Source organism: Myxocyprinus asiaticus, chromosome 47, assembly GCF_019703515.2.
Source record: "Myxocyprinus asiaticus isolate MX2 ecotype Aquarium Trade chromosome 47, UBuf_Myxa_2, whole genome shotgun sequence".
Taxonomy (NCBI): Eukaryota; Metazoa; Chordata; class Actinopteri; order Cypriniformes; family Catostomidae; genus Myxocyprinus; species Myxocyprinus asiaticus.
In genome coordinates, this window is record NC_059390.1 from 22,805,354 (window position 1) to 22,819,500 (window position 14,147).

General features: G+C 38.2%; 1 protein-coding gene across 1 annotated transcript in view; it reads right to left on the minus strand.

The window, feature by feature from the left end:
- The window catches only part of LOC127436827 (thyrotropin-releasing hormone-degrading ectoenzyme-like), a 173,021-nt gene that overhangs the window by 86,997 nt on the left and 71,877 nt on the right, over positions 1 to 14,147 (minus strand). Inside the window, exon 5 of the mRNA XM_051691262.1 lies at positions 3,204 to 3,358. Coding sequence (XP_051547222.1) covers positions 3,204 to 3,358 — 155 coding nt within the window. The remainder of the gene's footprint in view (positions 1 to 3,203; positions 3,359 to 14,147) is intronic.

A 14,147-nucleotide genomic window follows, 5' to 3' on the forward strand; every position in this document is an offset into this window, starting at 1 on the left:
CAGAAACCCCAGCTAGCTGCAACATAAAAGTGTGAAACAGTCTATAGCAAGTGTGTTGTAAACATAGTAAATGACAGTACTGGCTGAATTTGAATTCAGTGTGGACGCAATGCACTGCAGGACTGTGGTGCCATATTTCAGTTGTCTGGCTTTACAGTCACTGGTCAATATTTTTATTCCAAACATCCACTGTTCCTTCTTTCAATTATTCTTGATCATAAAACAGGGCCTTTATTTGCTGAGCATAGCATGATCTGAGCTATCCTCATGAATTTCAGCACTAAAAATATCGAACGCGCACATTACCACTGTATAAATCTGAGTTCAGACAGAGCTGTTTTATCTGCTGGAGAAATGAGAATGAGACAAATACAAACAAAAAGAAAAGCAATATAACTGCGGCGGTGGACTGCACACACTATTTCACCCACTGATTGAGTTTTTTTTAAGTTTTTTTTATCACTGCAACACCAGCTATAACACAATGCAGAGCTGTGATTCAGCAACACATGAGGAAGACTATTCAGATGATGAATCCAGAACAATACTGGTGAGTGCAGAACATCTCAAACAAGCTCATAAATAAACCACCAGAACAAAAGCTACAGAAATCCATGATTCTCAGCAACGTAACAGACTGCTGAAAATGGAGGGTATGCAGAGAATAATTTTAGCACTGTTTCCTTTACAATATGTGATGATAATTTGTTTGTGGGGTTAATTTCCTTTTCTGAACATAATTTTATTAAAACATATTTTATCCCTGACTACTTTGATCTGTGTCTAATAGTCTGCAACAATGCATGTTATTAAACTCAAGAAAGACACAGATATGAGGGAAGCCCTCTAGTAAGAGTAAGACAGGGAGAAAAAAAAGAAAATAGGAATGAGAAAAGAAAGAAATCATTTCTTTCACCATCTTGTGGTGTTTGGGTCAAAATTGACCCGCCATAGGAAATTAAAGGGAAATACTAAAATACAGAGAATTATTTATTTATTTATTTTGGTCAAATAAAAATCAACAAAACATCCACAATGCAGAAAACACTTGCACGCAAACAAACAAACACACACAGGTTTGTTTGACTATATTAGTGATCTCTCATAGACGTCCATTGATTTCATATCAGGCTACTGATATATTCTATTTCCAAACTCTACCCCTAAACCTATACGTAACTATCACACAAACATGTGCACATCACTAGATTTTAAGATCAACATAATCTGACCAATTTAAGAGTTTTTTTTTTTTTTTTTTTTTTTTTTTTGCTGATGAGAACATTTGGCCCTCACAAGTGTAGGCAAACCTGTCTATATATATATATATATATATATATATATATATATATATATATATATATATATATATATATATATACCAAACATACCACACAGGTCGAAGTCTGAGTCTGACCCCTGTGTGACAAAGTTTATGCTGGAATTTTGATGTTTGATACAGTATTTGAAATAAATGACAGTTAAGAAAATAATTACTCTGTCTTTTCTTTGTAACACAATCAGATTTGACTGTGGCAGCATGGTCAGTTTTTGACAGTATGTTTGAGCATCATTGCAAAATCTCACACTGGTTTAAACAAAATACTACAATTTGACCATTTTTAAATATTTTTTATAATGTCTAAATATATGTCCAATGCATAATTTGTGATAATATCTACAAGTTTGTTACAACATTGGCTAAAAGAGATCAGCCAATCCATGTAAGCATGATGCTGCAAATTCAGTTTTAAAAACCTAATCATTATTCACCAGGTCAATGCTGCCCCCTAGTGGCCAGGAGCATTTCCATTGTGTTGTGGCTTTATTTCTTTGTGTTGTGTCTTAATTTCTTTGTATTGTGGCTTAATTTCTTTGTGTTGTAATTTATTTATATTGTGGCTTAATTTCTTTGTGTTGTGGCTTAATTTCTTTGTGGGGTGGCTTAATTTATTTGTGTTGTGGTTTAATATATTTTTATTATGGGTTAATTTATTTGTGTTCTGGATTAATTTATTTGTGTTGTGGCTTAGTTTACTTGTATTATGGCTTAATTTATTTGTGTTGTGGTTAAATTTATTTGTTTTGTGGCTTAATTTTGTTGTGTTGTGGCTTTATTTATTGTGTTGTGGGTTAATTTCTTTGTTTTGTGGGTTAATTTATTTGTGTTGTGGCTTAATTGTGTTATGGCTTAATTTATTTGTGTTGTGGTTAAATTTATTTGTATGGTGGCTTAATTTTGTTGTGTTGTGGGTTAATTTATTTGTGTTGTGGCTTAATTTAATTTATGTTGTGGCTTAATTTCATTGTGTTTTGGCTTAATTTATATGGAGTTTCATAACAAAGTTCGGGAGGAGCATGTTCATTTAATCTGACCAATCACATTGCCAGAGTAAGTGTATATAAACAGATGCTTACATCCATGCTGCGACAATTCCTCCAGCATCCCTCCACCACACCAACTCCATCTATTCATTAATAAAGTCTTGAGCCTCGAGCCCTCCTCCAGGGACAGCGAACCAAACACGTTTACACTATACTCATGGCAGCATTACATGCAAACTTGCGAACTACTGATTGTGTTATGGCTTAATATATTTGTATTGAGGCTGAATTTATTTGTGTTGTAGCTTGATTTCTTTGTGTTATGACTTTTTGTTTGCTTTGTAAATTTTGTTGTGTTGTGCACTTCTGGGTCACCATAAATAGATGATAAAAACAGCAATCAGACAGATATGAGAGGTGATTCATTTCATATGAATGTCAGATCTCAACCCTCATAAACAGCATTGACAGGAAATACTGAGTCAACACAGGAGAGCTTTTAATGTGTGTGATGTTAAAACCACATAATGTTTTAAAGAGAGATCTTCTGAATTAAATGTAAATCACTGCAGGAACAGGCGTGTATGAGACTCTCAAACAGAAAGAGCTGATTGAAGTTGTGGATCTTTAATCGAGGTGTAGTACTTGTGATTTTCATATCAAAGATCTTGAAGCGAACAACAGCAGATGTCAGACAACTGACCCTGACTGATCTACTGACATGAGTGGACTAAATGAGATTATTATGATTTATTATTAACAGATCACACTACAATATGAATGCTATAAATCAGAAATTTGAAATTCTTCATAACATATACAGTAGATTAAGTTGAGGCTGTGAGCATCAAACAATGTGAAGTAAAAGGTAATTTTACCTGGTGACAGATCTCATGCACCACCACCATGGTGAGCTCCATCTGATAGGAGGAGGAGGAGACATCAGGATCCAACAAGATCTTCTGCTCCACAAACACACTCAGACCCCAGTTCTCCATGGCTGCATACGGATGCTTTGGCACGGCCAGCAGATCTGCACATTCAAGGGAAGTTCAGAGGTCAATGACTGGAATCAGGATCGTGATCAATGAATTTTACAAAACTGTGAATTCATATGCAAATGAGTAGAGAAGCAAATAAACCTCTGGCACTATTAAATCCAGATCTTTTAATGAGTCAAAGAGGAAGAGAAAGTCTTTAAAGCTGTAATATGATTATCAGTCAGGCTGAATGTGTGTATCTTATTTGTATGTTTCTCTGAGTTCAGCTGAAAGCAGTTGCAGAGTTTTGGAGTGAAGTTGTAATCGTCATAGCGACTGATACAGCTATGGGGCTACGGCAGGGAGGAGACAACAGCATGTCAGGCAGCTTTTAAAGAGAACAGCAGTTCCACACTTCACTGATAATGAGGAGTCTCCTTAAGGATTGTACAGTCACACACACACACACACACTTAAAAACGATTAAGGCATATGTGAATTATGGACCGGGACGATGGGGCCAGTGCCCAGGGGCCCTTGACTGCCAGGGGCCAGGGGGGCCCTGGGCTGCAAGGTCTCGCGGCCCATCAATATTAAAAACAAATGTTTATATATGCTTAAATATGCAGCCTGGTCTCATGAAATTTACGTGAACATAACATTTTCGCTATTCAGTATGTATATCACGTTTGGCTGCAGGTTTTCAGTGAAATGTCCAGCTGAGGGTGCCAAAAGCAAGTAAAATGGTGTTGTATTCAGATGCAGTTTTAAGGTAAATTTTATATATATATATATATATATATATATATATATATATTTAAACATACCTCCCTAACCTCACACTTTTGCCTGAACATAACCAATAGTATTTTAAAATATAAATGAGATGTTTAAAAAAGTCATCCTTACCAAATCAAAGCCCAAACTTAACCATTAGTGTTTTAAAATATATATGAGAAGTTAAAAAGTCATCCTTACCTTATCAATGCCTAAATCTAACCATTAGTGTTTTAAAATGCAGAAGCAAATGAAAAAGCAAATTTTTTGAATCAATCACCCCATTTCATGATGCATTCATGTAATGTCACATGTCAGCTTGAGTTCATGACTGGACATGAACTGCAATCCCCTGACTCTAAGTCCAACGCTCTATCAGACGGACTACCGTGCAAACTATCAGTGTTGGAATAAGTGTATGTAGGTGAGTCTGTAATAAAAGCATTGAAATGTGTTGATTTTCAAAAGATGTGTTTCAATAAATACACTATATTGCCAAAAGTATTCGCTCACCCATCCAAATAATTGAATTCAGGTGTTCCAATCACTTCCATGGCCACAGGTGTATAAAATGAAGCACCTAGGCATGCAGACTGCTTCTACAAACATTTGTGAAAGAATGGGCCACTCTCAGGAGCTCAGTGAATTCCAGCGTGGTACTGTGATAGGATGCCACCTGTGCAACAAGTCCAGTCGTGAAATTTCCTTGCTACTAAATATTCCACAGTCAACTGTCAGTGGTATTATAACAAAGTGGAAGTGATTGGGAATGACAGCAACTCAGCCACGAAGTGGTAGGCCACGTAAAATGACAGAGCGGGGTCAGCAGATGCTGAGGCGCATAGTGCGCAGAGGTCGCCAACTTTCTGCAGAGTCAATCGCTACAGACCTCCAAAGTTCATGTGGCCTTCAGATTAGCTCAAGAACAGTGCATAGAGAGCTTCATGGAATGGGTTTCCATGGCCGAGCAGCTGCATCCAAGCCATACATCACCAAGTGCAATGCAAAGCGTTGGATGCAGTGGTGTAAAGCACGCCGCCACTGGACTCTAGAGCACTGGAGACGCGTTCTCTGGAGTGACGAATCATGCTTCTCCATCTGGCAATCTGATGGACGAGTCTGGGTTTGGTGGTTGCCAGAAGAACGGTACTTGTCTGACTGCATTGTGCCAACTGTGAAGTTTGGTGGAGGGGGGATTATGGTGTGGGGTTGTTTTTCAGGAGCTGGGCTTGGCCCCTTAGTTCCAGTGAAAGGAACTCTGAATGCTTCAGCATACCAAGAGATTTTGGACAATTCCATGCTCCCAACTTTGTGGGAACAGTTTGGGGATGGCCCCTTCCTGTTCCAACATGACTGCGCACCAGTGCACAAAGCAAGGTCCATAAAGACATGGATGAGCGAGTTTGGTGTGGAAGAACTTGACTGGCCTGCACAGAGTCCTGACCTCAACCCGATAGAGCACCTTTGGGATGAATTAGAGTGAAGACTGCGAGCCAGGCCTTCTCGTCCAACATCAGTGTCTGACCTCACAAATGCGCTTCTGGAAGAATGGTCAAAAATTCCCATAAACACACTCCTAAACCTTGTGGAAAGCCTTCCCAGAAGAGTTGAAGCTGTTATAGCTGCAAAGGGTGGTACGACGTCATATTAAACCCTATGGATTAAGAATGGGATGTCACTTAAGTTCATATGCGTCTAAAGGCAGATGAGCGAATAGTGTAAGTATTTATAAAGTCATTATCAGCCATTAAAGTCATGATTTGAGTGAAAGTGAATAAAACACACATTGTTGTAGTGCCTCTAGTGTTCATTTCACCTGGAAACTGCAGGGAATTGTATCTGGAGACACATTTAACAAGTTTTGCAAAAATGTATACAGTCGCATTTTCACTATGAGACCAGGTTGTAAATATGTGAGCCCCACAGCTTATTCAAGGCCCCCTCAACAGGTCCCTGTGACTATGAGGGCCACCATGCCCTCTTATAGGATCCTTTTGCCTTTCTGTTTCTAATAAAATATTGTGAGCAACTCTTTAAACTTTTAACGCCGTGTGTATCATATTTGATACATAACTTTAAAAATTCTCGACATCATCATCACAATGTGTATGAGATGTCTACTGTCTCCTGGTGTAAGTTTTCATGCTATACTGTAAGTAGAAGTCCTTGTTATATAATTTTCCAAAATAGCTACCATCATGTTTTGATGCACTCATCTTTTTATTAACAATAAATTAACAATAACTTTATTTTGTTACTGATATTTCAAAATAGGTATGCATTGATTTCAAGCAACATTTGCTTAAAATGTCATTATTTTGTAGAAAAAATTGGTTTAAACAGTTTAAAAAAAGTTTTGACAGACTCTTAACTCATTTTAACATTCTGTCAATGTAATGTAGTCTAGGGGATTTTTGGACACTTTGAAAAGGCTTAAGTGATGTATTTGCAGGGCTTTTCGATGGAAGAATAATAATGGTAGCCAAGCTGTAGGATCATTCCAAACAGAATTTCCCAAAAAATGACCAAACGACCACTATTTTTGAGCCCCACACCTTTCAGCCCTTTGAAGCTCTCACAATGGAGAGTAAAGCATTTAGGGATGATCACTTCTGAATGGAACGCACCCCATCATTCAGATGAGTTGAAAAGATATAGCAGCATGAGCCAGAACTGCCTGAACTATTTGCCAAATTTCACCACACCCTTGCATAGATACTGGAGGAGCCTACTGTATTTGTTCAATTCATCAATATTTAAAATGTTTGATGAAGTTAAAATATTTCATAATTTATAATTGCCCCTGTAAATATATGCATTTTGTATGCATAATTTGTAGTATTTACATTGAGTTTACATGATGTTTACAAATATGGTACTGTCTCTTTAAGAACAGTGGCCGTTCAGCAAAACGTGTTTCGGATGAGTGGTTTCTTTACCACATCAGTGCTTTGTGTTTGAATTAATCCGACTGTAAATAACAGAACAGGTATTAAAAGAGACTTAAATCAATGAAAATAGATTGCGTATATCTCAGCTTTAAAATATAATTGGACCGGGGCCCTTGCTAGTCATAATCCTCCAAAGAGGAGGCTTTCGAGTTAATTCAAGAGGTGAAGAAAAAGAAAGACTGAAGGAGCTGCTCTATTTAATAAGTGTGTGGGAATTAGATTCAGACAGTGCAGGTTTAATTGGCCATTGATAATGTGCTTTATGAGTGATAGACTTGAAGATCTTTTAATTGAGCTTTTATACTGACTCATACTACAATTACACAGCCATTGCTCTTCCAGAGAGAGAGAGAGAGAGAGAGAGAGAGAGAGAGAGAGAGAGAGAGAGAGAGAGATAAGGACCTCCTCTTGAGCTCTTAAAAAATGTTAAATTGTTTCACCTCTAGAGAGAACCAAAACTGACAAAAACCTACATAATATTGAAGATAAAAACAAGAGGAATGTCAAGATAACTGTGAATCAGGTTTTCTTTATTTATTTTTTGAAATAAAATAAAAAAAAAATAAAAACAAGTAAGGAGCAGCAGCACTCTGAGAAACTAGAAGGATAGCAGAACAACACAAAAGAAATCATCCCAAAACAAACTCCAGTCAACAAACAGACAAGACAGAGTAACCACCTCCATTTACACTGCTTTCTACACTATAATAAAATAAATAATTGGTGGGTTTTTGTTAAATGTGAGCCAAAATCATCACAATTAAAAGAACCAAAGACTTAAACTACTTCAGTCTGTGTGCATTGAATTTATTTAATACACGAGCTTCACAATTTGAGTTGAATTACTGAAAAAAATGAACTTTTCCACGACATTCTAATTTATTGAGATGCACCTGTAAAGTCTATAAAAGACAAGAAAACATATAAGCTCAATCTAATGAAGAAAAACCTAGAGACTTTAATGGCTGCTTATTCTATAAAAGTAGACAAGTCCACTATCACAAATCTGCTGTTCTACACAGAAGACTGTACTGCTTGGCACACAGTTATCTGCAAATACCACAAGAGTAGTAGAAACACGGCATCTGTAATGGGAGACAAATTCATGAAGGAGACACCAACAAAGCATTTCTGACTGTAAACATATATCACAATGGAACTATAATGTTTCAGAGGAGTGAAGCATGTCTCAGTTCTGTTCAAGCAAACTATAACAGCCTCAAAGTTCTGGCAGAAACTGAGAAGCAAACACAGAAAACAGACAGCCATATTAAAGCTAGGAGCACAAGGGAGGAGCTAGAGGAGGTGCCACCAATCCTGGACTGTGAAACACAGCTGGAGCAGTCTGTCACTCAGATAAGAAGCAGTCTATCTCTACAGGAGGTAGAACTGGTGGAGCTCAGAGAACTGGTGCTCTCACAGTCAACATCCAGTGAACGTGTGCAACACCTGGAGAACAAACTCAATCAACTTACAATTGAATTTAAAGCCATTGTTGAGGAGCTGAGAGGAGAAATAAAAGAGCTACAGCAGGACAGAGATATCCTGAACAGAGAGTTGAAGAGTGTCAGGGAGGAGCTAACCATCAGAGAGTGAGTAATACAGAACCTGAGAGAGCAGACAGAGACCCTCATACAGCCCAGCTCAAACACAACCCAGATGCCAGCACACCAACCTCTGATACCCCCTGAGTCCAACACTCCAACAACACAAACAGAAGCCCCTGAGTGCCCCCAAGAACAAGAAATTTACATCTAGAAATGCAGAGATAGTAATTTTAATGGAATCAGATATTAGATCCATCAATGAGAAACTTTGAAACTTTGGTGCCCAAAAACAGAAAATGCCCTTCAACAACTCAGCAAAGAAAAACTGGCTGAACCCAGCCACATCATCATACATGTAGGTACAAATTACCTGAGGGCACAACAAGAACGAGTGGCACAGTCAGTTACAAGAGTGTCAGTAAAGGCAACACAGACATTCCCAACATAAAAAATAGTCATCTCCACCTTCCTACCCAGAACTGATTTCCGTCCCCGCACCATACAGAGAGTAAACACAGACATCTCACGTGGTTGTGCTGAAATACCAAATGTTCACCTGGCATATCACCCTACCCTGGACATTCACAACCTCTACGACCACATCCATCTCCGTAAAGACAGTGTGAATGTGTTTGCTAAAAATCTTAAAGATGCTGCCCTTAGCCGGACCCCTGGAATTCCCTCAAAGAGCAAGAGAGTCCAGCCCCCTCAGCCAATGAGAAGCATCCTCCCAGCAACACCACACAGCATCTCCTCTCCACATCCAGCTGAGCCCTTCCCTGGAGGTCCCGTCACTGGCACACTGTGTCTCAGCACCTCTGCCCTGCCCCCCTGCACCTGCATCCTGAACTACAACACCCACGCCTTCGGCCTCCACACCCACATCCTAGACATGAGCACCTTGTGCCCCATCACCATCAGCAAACCCAGGAAATTGTGCCACCATACCAGCAGTGGCAAAAACAGCCAAGACCCAAAAGCAGCCCCAGCGATGAGTAACAACACCTCAACAGAGCAGCAGCCTGCTCCATACCCACACCTCCACCGGCCAGAGCAGCTGGAGCAACTGAGTAATGCTGCAGCCCTAAAAGGTCCAGATCACACCAACAACACCAACCACAGAGAGATCAAGGACCAGCTCAACCAATATGCACACGGCTGATGGACCAGTTGTGAGTAGAAGACCTCAAACTGAACAATTACACTCTAATACACATCATCAATAACAATAATAAATAATAATAAATAAATAAATAAAAAAACAATAGTGATAATAATAGTCAAATGTAAAAAGTAGCCTATATGTATGTTTATGTGTATGTGTATATACTGTATATATATCTGGTTCAGTCTGGGTTGGTTCTATTCTAGAGGACTGTTAAGATTGTTTGTTGACCACATGAAACCACTGACAATCACACTGTGGAGCATCCAGGGCATTAACTCATCCAGTTTTGGATGTAAAACCAAAACCATGGATTTTAAGAAAAGTGTATCAAACATAGACATAATAATATTACAGGAAACGTGCCGCAGAACTGATGAGGTCACTCTTTGTCCCCTGGGATATTGTGAAATATCTTTATCATCCTGAAAACATGAACAAATTACACATGGGAGCGATTCAGGGGGCACAATCATTTGGCACAAACTAGAAATTGATAAATATATCAAACTAGTCAAAAAAAGAAGAATCCCATATTTGGCTAAAAATCAATAAACAGCTTAGTCAAACAACAAAAGATCTATTCACATGTGCTCTTTACATTTCTCCCTATGAATCTCCTTACTATAAAGAAGACATCTTTAAGACTCTCCACAATCAAATCAACCACTTCCAGGCCCAGGGAAGTGTGCTGGTGTGTGGGGATCTAAATGCAAGAATGGGGTCTCTAACCGACTACACCACAGCCAGTGGGAACAACTAAATATTTGGACAGAGCTTTCCACAAAACGGCGTACATTCTCCAAGGATTAACTCTGATCCCCAAATAAATAAAAACGGGAAGCTTCTAATTCAGCTTTGCCAAAGCCTCAGTCTGTACCTCGTCAATGGCAGAGTCAGAGAGGACTCTCTTGCAAGATACACCTACAGTTCATTTCATGGTTGCTCAACAGTTGATTACAAGATCACAGATTTAGATCTATTCTCTTTCAAAGCATTCACGGTCAAACCACTAACACCCCTATCAGACCACAGCCAAATTACTGTGTATCTAAAAAGGACAAAAAAATACTAACATGCATCCACGACCAGGTAAGCTGTATAATATTACACAGCATTACAGATGGGTCCAAAGCAGCAATGATAAATACCTGACAGCAGCTGGCCACCCCAAAGTATGTTCACTCATAGATAACCTTATAGAAACCATTTATCCTCACAATGGAGATGGTGTAAATCTGACTGTAGAAAAAATAAATTAATTTTTTTTATTATTTGGCAACAGTATCTAACCTTAAAACCCACTAATAAAATGCATAAGCAAAAACAAAAGAATTTAAAAAAAAATTATTCAGACTGTAAAATGATGAGGACACATTAGACAATCAGACATTATTGTGAATAACTTAAAAAGTATAACAAATATACTCAGAAAGAAGAGAGAACAGTGCATCCAAAATCAGCTCAAAAACAATTGAAGAATCTATATATTCAAAGAGCTTCTGGGACAATTGGAATCTCCTGAATAAAAAGCATCATGAACAAATAAACATACAAAATGGAGATACCTGGAAAAATCACTTTGAACAACTTAATAAACATGAATACAGAACAAACCCATATATATGAAAAACTAAACTATATGGAATACACAACTGGAAAGTACCAAAACCCATTAGACTACCCAATAACAGAAAAATAATTCATTGATAAAATACAGACCCTGCCAGCCAAAAAGGCAAGTGGACCAGATGGCTTTCTAAACAGAATGCTCAAAAATACAAACCACAAATTTAGATTGGCCATTTTAAAACTCTTCAACTTTGTTCTGAGTGTTGGTCTTTTCCCTGACTCATGGAATAAAGGACTCATAAAGCCCATATCCAAGAGTGGAGGCAAATCTGACCCAAACAATTGCAGAGGCATCTGTGTAAGCAGAAATCTGGGGAAGTTGTTTTGCAGTATTAACACAAGATTCTTATACTTCCTTACAGAGCACGATGCCCTAAGCAAAAGTCAGACTGGATTCTTACCAAATTATGGAACATCAGACCATATCTTCACCCTACATACCCTGATTAACAAATACACCAACCACAACAAAGACAAAACTTTTGCTTGCTTTGTAGAGTTCCAGAAGGCCTTTGATTCAATTTGGCATAAAGGTCTACTGTCTAAACATAGAAATGGGTATCGGGGGAAAAACATACAACATAATAAAAACAATGTATTCACACATTCAATGTGCAATCAAAATCGGAAATAAACAAACAGATTTCTTCACTCAAGGGCAGGGTGTGAGGCAGGGCTGCCCTCTATCACCGACCCTCTTTAATTTTTACATGAATGAATTGGCAAAACTACTAGAACAATCAGCAACATGATCTGCTACTGCTGTCTCCAACAGAAGAGGGTCTCCAGCAGAACCTAGACATATTGCACAAGTTCTGTCAGACCTGGGACCTGACTATTAACCCTAACAAAACTAACATTCCATAAAAGACCCAGATGTCAGGAAAAGAGACCCAATTTCACCCTTGGAATGACCAAAATTGAACATGCCACAAACTACACATCTCGGGTTGAAAATAAGTGAAACTGGAAACCTCAGCTTGGCCGTGAATGAACTGGCTGGTTTGTTTCCTGATATCAAACATCATTAGAAATGAATTTTAGAAAGGGTTTTGACGTGCGTTCTAGACAAGCTTTTCATCTCATGACACGTGCTGCTGTCAGTGAAAAACTGGAAACCTTAGCTTGGCCGTAAATGAACTGAAAGAGAAAGCAAGAAGGGCCTTCTATGTCATCAAAAAATCTATACAATTTGAAATACCAATTAGAACCTATTGCATTATATGGCAGCGAAGTGTGGGGCTTTGTAAGGGTATCCTCAGAGTCCAAAGGAACACACCAAACAATGCATGCAGGGCGGAATTAGACCAATACCCTCTATTGATTCACATTGAGAAATGGGCCATCAAATTTTGGAAACATCTAAAAATGAGCGACCCCAACTCTTATCATTTAAAGCCCTTAAAGAGCACTGTAAGGGGGTTCAGTGGAAAGGAGGAGGCGAGAACCGGCTTGACAACTTAAATAATAATTTAATGAACAACTTAACCAAGAACACACAAACATAACCACTCACAGGGCAGCTGCCTGTAATTCTCTCTCTCTCTCTCGAACTGTTGTCCCCAACCGCATTTATCCCTCGCGTGCCCCATCAGGCTGATTGGGGACCGGGCGTGCGTCATTCCAGCCCTGCCCCACCCTCCTCGGCTCTACAAGCACCTATTATGGTTTTTAAATGTGCCTAATTGTGTTTTAAAGGTCACATACAATAGATTTACATGCATCCAAGGTCAAAAAACTTTAAAAGCTTTAAAAAAAAACCTTAATTTGCTCATAATTTAAATTGCAGCATTACCTTTTTTCCCAGTGTCAAAAACGACTCGTTCAATGATCCATTCTAAAGGATTCATTCTAAACTCCTCCTTTCAGAGAGCCTATTCTGTTCTGATTGGTCAGATGTCCCAGTCTGTTGTGATTGGTCTACCACTTAGTGTAGTGTTTGAGGGCGGGCCAAAGCTGTTCGCAAGCAGCCAATGAAGACCAGAGGCATTTTTTTTTGTTACCAAATTATGTAGGTTAGTACAGGAAGTAAGTCTGGAATTACTAACGACTCGTTTCAGGTGTTCAGAATCAGTTCTTTCTTTTGGGAGTAAAAAACTCCCAAAAGATTTTATTTGTCGTGCACTTTGATTTTGGAAAAAAAGAGCGAGAGAACCAAACAATCCATTTTAATGAACTTACATAGTTAAAATGTTGAGTTTGTTGCAGCCTTCATCAAACACTGAGTCATTTGTGCAGTGAATAAGCAGACTTTCAGAGCCTTACTTCTTTGTAATGGTGAAGAATTTTAGCAATATGAAAATAGACTGTGGTCTTGTGATAGTAATTATTATTATTATTATTATTATTATTAAGTGTAATAAGCTGAGACCCAGATCCAGACCAAGAGCATGTTTATGTGTTCATTTATACTACACAGTTATATAGTAGGTTATGTATAAACAAGGCCACAAGATCAAGACTTCTACTCTGATGGTATTACCATGATTTGCTGGATGCTAACACGGTGGTAATGTCATAGTATTTTTTGAAGTCATTTGGACTGTCATGTAAATAGAGATAAATCATGTACTGTAAACTGAAGAGGCAATCATTCAGTATCATGGTAGGCTAGAGTATATTCAAACATGGTTTTACTTTTTGATAAAATCAATGTAACATGATACAACACAAGTACTTTTTTGTAAGGGATATATTTTCAACTTTAATAAAAAATAAAAAAAAATAAATAAAAAAAAGAATAATTTTATTCAAAGATAGTTAAAGTTTT